Source organism: Trypanosoma conorhini, assembly GCF_003719485.1.
Source record: "Trypanosoma conorhini strain 025E chromosome Unknown Tco_14.4_contig_00050, whole genome shotgun sequence".
Classification (NCBI taxonomy): Eukaryota; Euglenozoa; class Kinetoplastea; order Trypanosomatida; family Trypanosomatidae; genus Trypanosoma; species Trypanosoma conorhini.
Genome location: NW_021704137.1, coordinates 23366 through 36952, shown reverse-complemented (window position 1 = coordinate 36952; position 13587 = coordinate 23366). Strand labels below are relative to the sequence as shown.

Below are 13587 nucleotides of genomic sequence, written 5' to 3'. Positions count from 1 at the left end.
CCATGACGTTTGGCAATGATGAGCAGCCGGCGAGCGTGACTGCCCGGCGCGGCGGCGTTGCCATGACGTTTGGCAATGATGAGCAGCCGGCGAGCGTGACTGCTCGGCGCGGCGGTGTTGCCATGACGTTTGGCAATGATGAGCAGCCGGCGAGCGTGACTGCCCGGCGCGGCGGCGTTGCCATGACGTTTGGCAATGATGAGAAGCCGGCGAGCGTGACTGCTCGGAGAGGGGGCGCCAGAAATTTTGGAAATGGATCTTTTGGTAACAGAGGTGCGGTAATGGGAGGAGGGTTTAACGAGTGGGGTGATACGTATGGCCGAAGTAAGGAGGTTGAAGGTTTTGGCGGCGAGGTGGGGTTTCGTCGTTCTGTGTCCTGTAGTTCGCCAAAGGCGCAGCGACCCACCCTCTGTGAATCTCTTGGTTTTGTTCCGGGGGAGCCAGAGCCGGCACTCGTTAACGACGATGGAGGCGCCACCTTTTTGGGCGGCGTTGCCCGCCCCCAGATGCGGAACAGGAGTCCGGGGCCGTTCTTCCGAGATCCCGGCGTTGCACCTCATGATAATATTTCTGGCGGCACGCCGGCGGGCCGACGGCGTGCCCCGTCCCCGGGGCCCAGGTTTGGGGAGAGCAGCATAGCTGGTCTAGGCGCGAGGAGCGGCGGGAATTGGCAGTGCAATACTCGGAGACAGGGAGTTCCCCGCGAGGACTCTCCGGCGCCTGGTTTCACTGGGATGCCGCATTCACGGCCAACGACTGTGCTGGATCCCTTCGGGAAGCTCTCCAGCCGCCTCAGCCCCCGCCCGGCCCTCGACACGCCGTTTCAACCGAAGGCCAGAGAATCAAACTTTTGCCCGCCTCAGAACGATCGCTGGCAAAGCCATGATGTCAGCAACGATCTTCGCCCTACGGGTGTTCCTGAGCGTCGTGGTGATAGTTTCTGGCGCCCCTCGTCCTTTGTTGGGCCGCCGCGGCATGTCACATCCGACCCCCTTGCGTCTCCCATCTCAAGCATCTCGAACAGTGGCCAACTGATGCGCGAGGACGCCAATCCGCGTGCGAGAAGTGGGTTTGGAGGGCCTTTCGCCCCTGAGGCGTCGCACCATTTTTCACGGCGGCAGACAGTTGGTCGTGCGAACGCTGGTATGGGCGGTGGGCTGTATGGTGCGACAGGCGTCCATCGTCCCTCCAACCACGCTGGCGTCTTTGGGGTTCCTGTAAATCGCATGGGTGCTGGACCGAATCGTTCGTCCAATGGCATCTTTACGAGGATGGCTACCCTGTACGACGGCGGCACCTCCCGTGTGCCTGTCATTGATGAATACGAGTATCCAAGACAGGGAAGTCGTGTTCGTCCGCGGGGTGTGCAGGCTATGGACCTGGCCTGGTCAGAGCGGTGGGGATCGTCGCGATCCGCATACGGCGTTGCTGGGGGCCGTGGCACGTATCGCCCAGTCTCCTCTCGTGTAGCTTCAAGTACGACGCCTTGGCGCAACATGGCCACTACGCGCACTGGCACCATAAGGCGAGCGCCCCCTGCCAGTAAGCCACCGTTGGCCCCGAGCAGCCGTGCACCGTTTCGTTCCGCGGCAACCTCTACAGGCGTACGCAGTACTGTGACTCCTTCTGCCGTTCGTGGCCTCACACTGCGGGAACGGGTGCGGTTGCGGCAACAAGAGCAGCGCCGCGAAGCAAACTTAAAGGCACTTCACAATAACTTGCATGAAAACTACTGTATGGGAAATGATATGAAGCGATTTCGAAAGGATTCTGCGTGGTCGTTTCCCACAAGGACCGATGCGGATCTCGAGTCAGCCGGGAAGTTTAACGCCGTAGCCGACGCCACCACACGTGCGACGGGTGCCGCCGCCGACGCTGCACACAACATTGACGCCGCAAGGTTAGAGGCACAAGCCGACGCCAGCCTTAATGCATATGGGGAGCAAGTTCAACGTCTGGAGTCTCTTACGGATCCATTTCTTCAAGCCGATGGAGTGAATGTTTCTTTTTGTCTGCGCGATTTGGTCAACGCATTTCTATACTTGCCGGGAGGTGCACCGCAAGAACAAGACCTCACAAAAGCGGCGTGGCTAGACGATGGTGCTTCGTTTTTTGTGTCCGCCAAACCCGCGCGGTTCCGTGGGGGATGGGAAAGTTACCTACAACAGCTTAACCTTTACCAGCAGCCCTTATACCTGCGAGAGAGGGCCTTCATATTCGTGTTGCGGGTTCCGTATCAGCCAAACCTCCGCGTCTGCGTTGCGGTGCACAACATGGATGATTTTATTGCGTTGTTGCAACAGCGGCCATTGCAGCAGGTTTTGTTAACACGAGAGGAAAAATGGATGCAGGAACGCTTGTATGGAATGGAGTCTGGAGTTAGGGATCACCAGCCCCAACCGAGACCCGAGGGGGTGGGACGCTTTAAAAGTCTTCTTCAGCGCCTGCATGCCATTAAGAAAGACAGTCATGCGGATGAAACTCGTGACGCGGCGCGGCAAGGGGGTTGGGTGCCCATGACGTGGCGGCAACGCTGGGCTTTGCTGCGTCTTCACATGGAAGCGACGCTGCGTGGTTCTGCATGGAAGTCGTTTACGACACCCCTTTTAACAGACCCCGCCTTATTGCAGGCCCGCATGTCGTTTCTCTCGAACCGCACCGCCAGGTATGCCGCGTTGCGTCATCGGCTCAACACCCTGCAGGCCCTTGCTGCCACCCAGGTGACAAGGCAGAGGGATGGAGCCGCGCTGCGGGATCTGCGCCTGATACAGAGCCGGATTGATTCCACACCGTCGCTGCCGCTAGGGTGCAGCGGTGCGGTCCCCCAGAAGGAGGAACTACCGCCGTCTTCAAGGGAGACACGAACTTCTGCGACGGCGACGGTGACTAGGGGCGCAGCAACAGGTGCGACAAAGAAGCGTGAACCATTTCGCGTGAATCGTGTGGGGGATGGTTCGGCAACTGCGCTGCGTCGACCACGTCCAGCGCCCCCCGCGACGCAGCCAGCTGAAACGGCATCAGTAACGGCCACACGGCGGCTTGCAGAGATACAACTTGGGGCGGAGACGCCGTGCCGATCGACCTTGGCGCCCTACGCGTCCTCGGTAAGTTTGTCGCCGCCACCGGCGTCCAATTCAGTCCGGGAGGGGGCGGCGGGGCATGTGCCGTTCCGGGAGACGGGCAAGGATGAGCTAGTGCAGGTCGCCGAAGATGTGGCACGACGGACTGATTTCGCTAACGAAGTTTCGCCCCCTCCGATGACGACTGTCTTGACATTTATGTCCTCCTGGGATCAGCAGGAGCAACGAAGGCAGGTCTTTCATGGCTGTTCGAAGGAGTCGTCACTTTCAGGCACAAAGATGTCTAATCCCGTGTTTGCGGGATTACTTCCAACACCGACGGAAATTCACCGCCAAAGCGAGTGCTTCAACATCAGTGTCTCGCAACTGCAGCAACTGCTTCAGTGGCAGTGGGAGTACCATCAGAATTGTTACGAAGCATTTCCGCTTCCGATTTTTCGTGGCGCCCTTGTTACACCCACCGATGCGTATTTCGCTGTCACTGCAGAGGCAAAGAAGGGCGCGGAGGGAACTGGGATAAGCCCTCTATCCCGTTCCCTTTTACTCGCCCTGACGAAATGGGGCTGGCTGACTCCCATGGATTATAAGGCCTCGCGAAGTGACACCTGTCGCCATTTCTTCTCACAAGATCGTCTGACTTCGCTCGTTGCGCCGCAGGTGGGGAGACGGCGAGGCATGTTTTGTCTTTGGCTCTTCTTAATTTGGATGTGGCAAAACCAGGCGCTATGCATCGCCTTGCTGTACGTTGTGTACAAGTGTTTTCTGGCGGCCATGCGGGACGTCTTTGGTGGATGCGCTAGAAGACCTGCGGCGCTTGACTCCGCCACCTCCATTGTGTACGAGCAATCTGAGGCGGCTGTGGAAGCGATGCTGGAGAGGAGGCAGTTCTTCCGCACACAGTCACTTGCCACGCGCATACTGCGGGCGCAAAGTTGTGTTCAAAATTTGCTGAGCCGAGCGACGATGCTGTTGCGTGGGCATTCGCCTTTTCTCTCTTTTATTATTGGCTTGGAGGTGCTCGTGATGTGGGTTCTCCTTCTTGGCTACAACTACGCTGTTTCTCACCTTCTCCCCGGTATTTATCTTGCATCAGGGGGGATGGTTTGGCACCTCTCGCAGATGTTAGAGCCGTTTACCTTTCTGCGGGACTCCGACGCTTTTTGGTGGTGTGTCTCCCTATTTATACCGACTGGTTGCGATGGAAAGACGTTGGGTTTCCTGCTTCTGCTGTATTTCATTTTCTCCCTGCTGCCGTGGTCGCCGCTGCGGTGGATGTGTCGGAGGACGTGGGAACTCTTTTTGCACGACGACGCGTTGGTCCGCCGCCCCTTGCTCTCATTCTGAAAGAATTTTTAGTTTGGTGTTGGCTTTGCTGCTGGCGTGCTTCTGTTGGAGTTAAGTGGGGAAGATGAGTTGTGCTCATGCACATTAGACTAGAGAAGACAATTCACCTTGTAAAAATTGGGTTTTCTTTCCCTCGATATATACATATGACTTTGTTGTGGCTTTTTGTTTTCATGTTTGCCTTTTCCTCACGCTGCTGCTGTTCTTTCAGTTTTTGTCATGAGTCATGTGCTCTCTGTGCTTTTTTTTTTGCCTTCTTCTTCTTGTTCCCCCCCCCCGTTTTCTGTTCGACTTTTGACCACGCAAGCGCGAGCGGCGGGGTTTTTGGTTTGTTTTTGCGAGTGACGTGTCTCGCTGGCGTGACCCGCACGTGATGGAACTTCCCCCGCGCGAGGACCAGGAGGGCAACAGTGACCAGAATGCCTCCGACGTGAATAGTGAGTCGCCCAGCGTCATTGACGATGAGGAACTTCTTGCGCGTGAGAAAACTGAGGCGCTTCGGGCGCTGCATGACGCCGTCTGGACGGTCAGCTCTGCCAAACACGGCAATGGGGTGATGTGCTTGCTGGACGGCTCCCACAATACTTTTTGGCAGTCGGATGGGGTTCTACCCCACACGGTCTCCGTAGATTACGCACGGCTGACGCCGGTGGCCGCCGTCGCCCTTTACCTTGACTATGTGCAGGACGAAAGCTACACCCCGCGACGGATACGCGTGCAGGCAGGCACGCACGCCGGTGACATGGCGGATGTTGTCTCTGCCACCGCCGATGACCCGCAGGGCTGGGTTTTCCTGCGCATGGGCGTGGAGGTTGAACTACCGCCGCCATGGGAAATGGACATGGTGCTGGGTGCAGATGAAACGGGAGAAGCAACGGAGGGAACACCTTCATCGGCACCACTTGACTCGCAAATTGGTTTTGTAGAGAATGACGACTTCTCCGAATTTATGGGAGAGGGTGTGTGGTGCACGCACCTTCGCATCATCCTCGAGGAAAACCGTCAAAACGGTCGTGATTGCCATGTGCGTGGGGTGCGAATCCTTGGCCCGATGCGCCAAAGTGCGTTCACCACAGCATCTTTTTCGCAATACCTACTGCTACGCTGAGGTGGATTTTGTCTGAAGACGGATGCAGCGCCGAGTTTCTTCCTTTTTTTCTTTTTCATCACCCACAAAAAGCTGAGGGATGGTGGTGGTGGATGGGATTGACTTATACTGCGTGAATCTCTGCTCATTTGGGGGGTGGAGGAGTGCAATGACTGCTACACCGCGAGGCTCTCGCTCTTGACGCAAGTTAATGGTGTGCTGGGAGTGATCCTCTTTTTTATCTTGCCGTTTTTTTTTCCTTCTTTTTTTCCTTTCTACTTCCTTGGCCGCTTCGTTTTTCTCTCGCTTTCGCTGCCGCGTTGCGCCGGGCAGGAGACCTTTGACAACAGAGCCAGGGAACAGGTACAAGCGCGGGCGACGACACTTGTCTGCCGCTCCTTCTCCGTGTGGTTCGTTGCTGTCTCAGGGCTTTGCCTCCGCCGCCGCCCCCCCTTCCTCCCTCCCACCACCACCACCACAACCACCACGACGCCTTCGCCATGTCGACGCACGAGGAATACGAGGACGACTTCGAGCTGAGCACCGACGGCAGTCCTCCCGACCACAAAATAAGCCCGCCGCCCTCGTCGAAATCGCCCCAAGTGCCGCAGAGCAGTTTGGAAGGACTAAAGGCGGGGCTGCAGCCGAAGACCTCGCGGCAGGCCTCCTCCGGCCTGGACGGCAAGAGGCACGCCTCCAGCTCGGCGGCCTCCGGCGGTGGTCGGCCGCCGCAGTTGATTCGCCCGCCCGAGCCGCGAACGGCGCTGGCGACGCCGCCATCGACCAGCGATGGCTCCCACTTCCTGCACGTCTCGAAGCTGACTTCGGTGGTCCAGATGGAGCCGGAGAGGGGGGTCGCGCAACACTTCGGCTACCGCGCCGTGGACGACGAGACTGTAAATAGCCTGGCAGCCTCTGTCTCCAGTCTTCACGACCCGTACAGTGGGACGGCCGGCCCGGCGGAGGCGCGGCGGCACGTGATGGACCCCGCGGCATCGTCGGTAAAGTATGCGTCCGCGTCGTCGTCGTCGACGTCTAGTGCCTCCCCGGGGCGGCACGCGGCGCACCCCGCCGCCGCCGCAGCGTCAGAAGCGCAGGCAACAAAGCCGCCGTCCAACGCGGAGCGACGCATCAGCGGCAGCGAGGCAAATCGTGGGCAGGCGCGACGCGGCAGGAACCCGGGGTCGGTCTCCAGCGACAATGGTAAAAAAGCGCCTCGCTCAGTCGACGTCTGGAAAAGGCACGAAGTTACCCCTTTGAGAAAAACCTCAAAGACGAGTCACGCCGGTGAGGCTTCGCCAGCGAGGCGAAGGCAGAAACCGTCGCACCCCGTAAGAAACTCGTCCCATACTCGCGAGGAGACATCGCCAACGTCGGACCCAAAGGGAGTGTTGTGGCGGAGTATAGAAAGTGCGCATGACAAAAGCAACATTCACAGTGAAGAGGGGGAGTTCATTTCCGAGACAGAAGACGCCTCTCGCTCCTTACGTCGTGAACAGCTGCTGCAAACGCTTGCAAAAACCAAAGATGAACTCGCCAGTGTACGTCGCGCCAGACGGGCATTAGAAATGCCATCACGAGCTTCCCAGCGAAGCAGCCGAAAAGGAAAACCTCGATGGGCACGCATGGATTTGGATAGATTGGAGCGTGAAAATGAACATCTTCAGCGTATTTTAGACCTTAGAAGCGTCTGGGGAGGGAGTATTGACTTGCCGCTGCGAATTGCTGAAGAGGAGCTGAAGCATGTGCTTGATGAGCTTAACCGAGTGAAGCGACGCAGACGCGACCTTTGGACGGAGGACCGACGATCCTCTATTCTCTTTACGCAAATAGTGAAGGATCAACAACCCACCCGGGAGAAGGTTGCACGCCAGTACCGGGAAGGCATGTACAATCGTCTCACTCTGCAGATGAAGGTGGAGGGTCTGCAAGAAAAGATAGCAGCAACACAGGAAACATCCTGTCGCCTTGCCAAACAGGTTCGCCAGTTGGAGGAAAGCATGCAAGCGGAGGGGTTAACGCAAATGAAACCCGAGGAGTACATTGCAATGCAGCAGGATGTGGAAAAGAATGCTGTAAAAATTGATAGGCTTGTCACTTCCGTGACGACGATGTCGGGAAAGTCGGAGTATCAGAGCTTTTCAGGCACTCACGGGACAAACGAGGACACGTCCAATGTGAGATTCCCCGGACGCGGTCAAATGGAGACCTTGCTTCTGAAGCTCATTAGACAGGTGGAACAGAAGGAAGCACGAATAAAGTCGTTGCGTCAGAGCTTCGCTAGAACAGGGTCTACCGTGCCCAAGAGCAAGGGGAGCTTGGCCAAGTTTGCGGCGCGGAAGCAGTCCCTCACAGGAAGCAGAACAGGGTCCTCGATGTCGCGGTTGTCATCCAACAGCATTTTGCACAAAGATGGTCCACTTGCCCCACGCCGAACTGATGTTAAAGCCGCCGCCCACAGTGTTCCCCCCTCGAAGTCGGAAAGCGTACGCCTGCAACAAGAAAAGGAGAAAGTTGAACGGGTAAAGAGGACAATACCGCCCCCCGGCGCAGACGGAAGGCGCGTCATAGCGAGCAAATTGCCCGCGTCTTCTCTTGTGAAGCTAGATGGATCACTGTCTGAGCTTTCGGAAAACCATAAAGGCGGTTCTGCTCTTTTCCCTGTATGTGCGTCCCCCACCAACAGCAGCCGAGCGTCGGAATTCTCACCCAAAACGGTGGACAATAATGTTAAGAAGCATCCTGCCTTGAATGATGAAACAAAATCAAAGATGACTGCCTCACCACATTCTGGCAGTGAGCTGCACAGTTCACACAGCCCTTTCCAGGGCTCTCCAACCCAATTCTCCCCAAATTCACTTGGTAAGTCGGGTTCCTCCAGAGTCGTTGCCATTAGTGATGGCCGCCCATCCAACGAGGTTGGCAAGGAGGAGGTGGCGGACGCCGCGCAGGAGGCAAGGGAAGGTGCCGCGAAGACACCCATCTGGTTGGATGAATATTAAGAATGGAAAGGAGTGAGGCGTCTCTCTCTGGGAAAAAGTCCGAGAACAGATAAACCTGTGTAACACGCGGTTCTACCTGGGCCTGCGTGGGAAAAATGTATATATTTGTAGATGTACTCATATATTACTGATTAAGAAAGGGGAATGGGGCGAAGAAGGGAAAGAAAAGGAAAGAAAAAAGCAGTAAGATGTCCGTATTGGTGACTTCTGTTCAAGGTGTAGACCAGACATTCTGCTTCCATGATCTACTTGAGCTGCAAGTACGTGGTAGTTGTCTTTGGTCCTTTGTTTCACTCGTTCTTTCCTTTGCCTTTTTTCGATGAGGCCTTTTTTCTTTTCTTTTCTTTTTTTTTGTCTGTGTGCGTGTTTCTGTTACTGGGGTAGAGGGAGGGTGGGGGGGCGTAGCGGAGGCTGCTGGGTGGTTCCCGCAGATGGACTGAAAAAAAAACGGTAAGGGTGTTCCCTCAGTGAAGGAAGACGACACTCGATTGCTTTTGGTGGTAATGAGGCGTAAATTACGCGTGCAGGCAACGGCCTTCTGAAGAAGTGAATGCTAATATGTGTGTTGGAATTCAGTTAGAGAAAGAACGATTTGCGTGTGTGCGTGTGAGTGTACGGGGGAGGATCGTTTGTTTTTGTTTTTGTTTTTTGCCTTCTTTAGAGGTTATGCCGAACTTCTCATCCACTGAAAATGTGGGTTGTTTGTAACAAAGCTTACAATCGGACGGGACTGGGAGTTTCGACGCGGTGGAATGTGTAACACGCAAACTTGCCCTTTCTCCCCTTTTTTTTGTTGCCCCTCGCTCACCGTTCGGCGACTCCTTCATTTCACTCACCGACTCACGCGCTCATGCATTTGTACGTGTCATTTGTTATCAATGAGCATTCTCTCATGACTTTTTTTCTTATTATTTTAATTTTGCTGTGGGGTTAGGAATTGAAGGGTGGTGGCTATCGTGGCAGGAGGCGAGTTGCAGGGGAGGCGATAACGCAGAGGCGAAGAAGCGAGAGGCGCCGGTGTCTGTGTGGGTTTTAAATTCTTTCCCACCCCGATGTCGTCCTCCAGCGAGAAGAAACATGCGCCGTGGGTGAATGCCGTTGCCGGTGGTCTCGGTGGTACCGCCGCCAAGTCGTTGCTGTCCCCCTTTCAGCGTGTGGTGGTGATGCAGCAGCTGGGGGACCACAAGGAGCTTGGCACCTGGCAGCTTGTACGGTACATCAAGGAGCAGGACGGCTGGAAGGGTTTTTGGAAAGGGAACCTCACTTCTATGATCCTGCGCGTGCCCTACTCCGGCATACAATTCGTCTTGTATAGTCAGCTGAAGTTTTTCTTTCAAGACATCTGTGAGCGGTATGTGCGGCCACGGCAGGGCCACGCCGCTGGCGTCCATCACCGCATTGAGACCTTGGAATTGTTTATCATGAAGTGCGGCGCTGGCGGCATCTCTGCCACCGTCGCAGGGGTCGCGGTGTACCCCGGCGAGGTGGTCCGATTGCGCCTCATGTCCGGTGAACGAAAATTTAACGGTATATTTAACACGATACGGTGCATCTACGGCGAGACCAATTCGTTGCGCAATTTTTATCGTGGACTGGGCGCATCCCTCATTCAACGGGTGCCCGACCTCCTCATAAGCTTCGCAACCTACGAGACGATAAAGTACAGATTGATCGAGATGGAATTTCTCAGCTCACACCCCTCGTACAAGAACATAGTTGCCACTGTTGTTGGAGGCGGGGCAGCGGCCTTGGCGTCGATCCTCGTCGCGTTTCCACTTGATGTGGCCAAGCGACGCATTGGCATGTCAGGACAGGGGAAGAGCAAGGTGGTGTACGCGGGGGTGCGGGACTGCCTGCGTCGGGTGTATGCGCAGGAAGGAATCCGTGGCTGGTACGCGGGGGCGCGCGTTGAGGCGATACGTTGTGTGCCACAAGTGGTGCTTATGTGGTTCTTCATAGAGGGCTGTCAACAGTTCCTAACGGGCTATTGTGTTCACTAGCCGCACCCTGTACAGATCTAGGTTTCTTTGCTTGCCTTTTTTTTTAAGCAGTGTTTCGCCTTTTTCTTGAATACAACTACCGTTTTTATACGGTGAGCGGGCGTATCGAACAATGAAGAGAAGAATATATATTTTTTGTTGTTGTTGTTCTTGTTGTTGTTAAAGAAGCCATGTGATGTGTTCCTTGGGTGTATCTATGCATGCATACAGATAAACGCATGAATGCTGGTGAGGGCTTTGTATTACATGGGAGAGGTAGACTCTGTGTGTGGTGACCTCTCTGCAGCCCTTTGTGTTCTGACTTGTGTTCCGACTTGTGTTCCTTCATTTGCAGTAAATGAAGGTGAATCGAATTACAGATAACAATATACATACGTATACATATACATATATGTATACTTCTCTTAACATAAGCGGCGGGTAGTTGTGGGTGGAGGTGCGGAGGAAAATTGGACAGCTATGCACTCATTTGTCTCCACCCTATTTATCCAGTTAAACATATCGTTGGTTTTGTTTCCTTGTCTTTCGTTTATGCGTATATGCCCTCTTCCCGGAACCGAAAGATATGTGCGTGCGCGTGCAGATCTTTGGTGCGGCATGATAGACAACCGAATCAGGTTGCCTTTCTTCACATTTTATCGGAGAGCGTCACTCTGAACACGCATTACTATTGAGACTTATCTTGCGTAAACGTTGTTTCAGTGCACAGAGGTGTGCACGGCGCGCGTGCGTGCGTGCGTGCGTGTGTCTCTGCCTGTCTGCACGCTGGGTCCATCTCTCCCTTTCTTTCTCTCTATTGCCTCCCTCCTCACTGATGAGGAATCGGCCGCGGCGTTTGGGCCAGAGGCACAAAGCAGGCAATAATAACACCAGAGAAAAAGCGGCAGGCGCGGCAGCTCCAGGCTCAGGCGGGAAAAATACGCCAAGAGGACAGAGCGGCTGTTTGCGGGAGGTCGAGCAAACAAGGCCAAAAGGAAAAACCGAGAAGAAAAAAAAAAGCGGAACTCCGTCAACGAGGAAATATGGAGGCAGGTGCCCAGGCGCATTTGGAACAGCTCATCAGCTCCATGCAGACCGCCGGTCGCACGGAAACGGCGGATGTGTTGAGGCGGGCCAAGGACGAGTTTGCACGCTCGCTGTGGTGTGAGATGACGGACGACCTGCTGCTGGCCGTGCGTGACCCCATGGTGCTGGAGTCTGGCTATGAACTGCACGAAAAGGTCTTGAAGGTGACGCGAATGGACATGTCCCCCATGGCCTACGTCAAACTTTTGCACTACATCTGCTTCAGCCCAAATAGCACGCTCCCAAAGGCGTTGGAGCTCCTCGACGGCGCCATCGCCTCGCTTGCCGCAAGTTCGGAGCAGGGCGAGAATGTGGCCAATTGCATTCGGGCCCTCTTGCTGCTGGATAGGTACAACGATGACTCCTCTGCGCCCGCGGGGACGGCCGCCTCAGAGGCGCGCAGCATCCTTGACCGGGTGGAGAGTTTTATCCACTCCAAGCAGATGCATGAGGTGGAGCCTGTTTTAGCCGCACTGCATTGCCAGGCCCGCGGGAAGGACTACGAGATACGCCAGCAGTACACCAAGTATTACTCCAACGCCTTTGAAACCGTGAAGTGTGCGGAACGTGCGGAGATGCCGATCATTGAAAGTGACCTCTTGTCGCTTGCCTACAAAACTGCCCTGTCGGCGTTACTCTCGGAGGAAATTTATAACTTTGGTAAGTTCCTTAACGACCGCCGCTTCACGGAGCGACTCGCGGCCTCGGCGGAGCACGTGTGGATTCTCGAGTGGCTGCGTCTCTGTAACGATGGCAAGGTGAAGGAGTTTGAACAGTACGCCGCCGCGCACCAGGCGGAAATTGCGGCGAATTCGATCCTCTCCAACGCCTTTCCGTCCATCGCGAAGAAGGTGCGACTGATGGCTCTTCTTCACCTCGTCTTCTACACCCCATTTAACGAGCGCACCTTCACTTTTGATGTGGTTGCGCGGCGTTGCGCCGTTGACGAGGAACGGGTGGAGCCACTGCTCCTGGCGGCGCTAGCGCAGGGCATTATCATGGGGAAGATCGACGGCCTCACGCAGGAGGTGCACATCACGTGGGTGGAGCCACGCGTGTTGAGTCTACAGGAAGTGAAGGAGCTTGCCGTGCACGTTTCGCGCTGGAAGGAGAAAACATTGGGACTCATGCAGTGCATGACGGAGGTGGCGCAGGAGACGCCGAAATGAGAAAGAAGGAAAAAAAAAAAGAATGCGGGGGGAGGCGGCGAAGTAAAGGAAGCAGACAGAGTATCTGCAAACAGGCGCAAGGAGCGCGTGGAGCGAGGAAACGGGCACGGTTGACGCGCGCGGGCAGCAAGGGAGAGGTGGAGAGAGAGAGGAGAGAGCGAGCGACGGCGAAGAGAAAGAAAATAAAAAAAAAAGGCAAAACTCAGGTTCACGGGAGGAGAGGCTCTGGGTCCGCGTGTGAGGTCCTCCCCCTCCGACGCCGCGGAACGAGAGAAGAGGCAAAGGAAGAAAACGAGGCGACGGGGAGTTGGTGTGGGGGCCAAAAAGGACGAAAATGAAAGGACTCGTGTGACCTCGGGCAGCGCGAAGAAAGAAGAAGAAAAGAGTGTACCTTTAAAACAAAAACAAAAAGGAGGGATATATTGTTCTCCTTTTTCACCACTTTTTCTTTCGCCTCTGCCTCACTATCTGACAGTGTGCGTATGTTTTTCTCTTTCGCGGCATGTATCTCCATTGTTTCACCCCCTGCCTCTCTGTGTCTAGCTGTGCGCCCCGCGCTTGCGTGTATTATGTGCATCTGCCGTGTGAAGGAGGGGGCCTGTGCGGTGTCTCTCTGTACGCGAGAGGCGGAGGAGTTTGCGAAAGACACACACGACGAAACAACACCAACAACAACAGGAAGAAAAAAGAAAAAAAAGTGAGTCCGGACGCGACACGTATCCGTTTCCCCCTCCTTCACTGCCTTTATTACGGGTTCGTTGGCTCTCGGCAAACCACGGGCCTTGTTTTTTCCTCTTCTTTTCTATATCTGTCTTTTGCCGCGCTGGTGTCTGCTGTCAC

At 55.4% G+C, this 13587-nt stretch overlaps 5 protein-coding genes across 5 annotated transcripts, besides 8 other annotated features; all 5 read left to right on the top strand.

Moving 5' to 3' along the window:
- Positions 1 to 2: 2 nt before the first annotated feature.
- On the top strand, positions 3 to 4424 carry Tco025E_01509 (uncharacterized protein; the record flags this gene model as incomplete). The annotated part of the gene is made up of 1 exon (XM_029368447.1): positions 3 to 4424. One exon carries the CDS (start codon positions 3 to 5, stop codon positions 4422 to 4424), a length of 4422 nt encoding a protein of 1473 aa, XP_029231441.1.
- Positions 4425 to 4797: 373 nt separating this feature from the next.
- Tco025E_01508 (anaphase promoting complex subunit 10) lies at positions 4798 to 5532 on the top strand (the record flags this gene model as incomplete). Its single annotated transcript, XM_029368446.1, has 1 exon — positions 4798 to 5532. The coding sequence occupies one exon, from the start codon at positions 4798 to 4800 to the stop codon at positions 5530 to 5532; it is 735 nt and encodes a 244-aa protein (XP_029231440.1).
- A 442-nt stretch (positions 5533 to 5974) lies between these two features.
- Positions 5975 to 6002: a microsatellite.
- A 9-nt stretch (positions 6003 to 6011) lies between these two features.
- On the top strand, positions 6012 to 8513 carry Tco025E_01507 (uncharacterized protein; the record flags this gene model as incomplete). Its single annotated transcript, XM_029368445.1, has 1 exon — positions 6012 to 8513. The coding sequence occupies one exon, from the start codon at positions 6012 to 6014 to the stop codon at positions 8511 to 8513; it is 2502 nt and encodes an 833-aa protein (XP_029231439.1).
- Positions 8514 to 8840: 327 nt separating this feature from the next.
- Positions 8841 to 8866: a microsatellite.
- Positions 8844 to 8891: a sequence feature (A-rich).
- A 674-nt stretch (positions 8892 to 9565) lies between these two features.
- Tco025E_01506 (mitochondrial carrier protein) lies at positions 9566 to 10513 on the top strand (the record flags this gene model as incomplete). The annotated part of the gene is made up of 1 exon (XM_029368444.1): positions 9566 to 10513. One exon carries the CDS (start codon positions 9566 to 9568, stop codon positions 10511 to 10513), a length of 948 nt encoding a protein of 315 aa, XP_029231438.1.
- Positions 10514 to 10645: 132 nt separating this feature from the next.
- Positions 10646 to 10674: a microsatellite.
- Positions 10675 to 10867: 193 nt separating this feature from the next.
- Positions 10868 to 10925: a microsatellite.
- A 308-nt stretch (positions 10926 to 11233) lies between these two features.
- Positions 11234 to 11261: a microsatellite.
- Positions 11262 to 11535: 274 nt separating this feature from the next.
- On the top strand, positions 11536 to 12747 carry Tco025E_01505 (proteasome regulatory non-ATPase subunit; the record flags this gene model as incomplete). The annotated part of the gene is made up of 1 exon (XM_029368443.1): positions 11536 to 12747. One exon carries the CDS (start codon positions 11536 to 11538, stop codon positions 12745 to 12747), a length of 1212 nt encoding a protein of 403 aa, XP_029231437.1.
- A 115-nt stretch (positions 12748 to 12862) lies between these two features.
- Positions 12863 to 12927: a microsatellite.
- A 478-nt stretch (positions 12928 to 13405) lies between these two features.
- Positions 13406 to 13424: a microsatellite.
- Between the last annotated feature and the right edge of the window lie 163 nt (positions 13425 to 13587).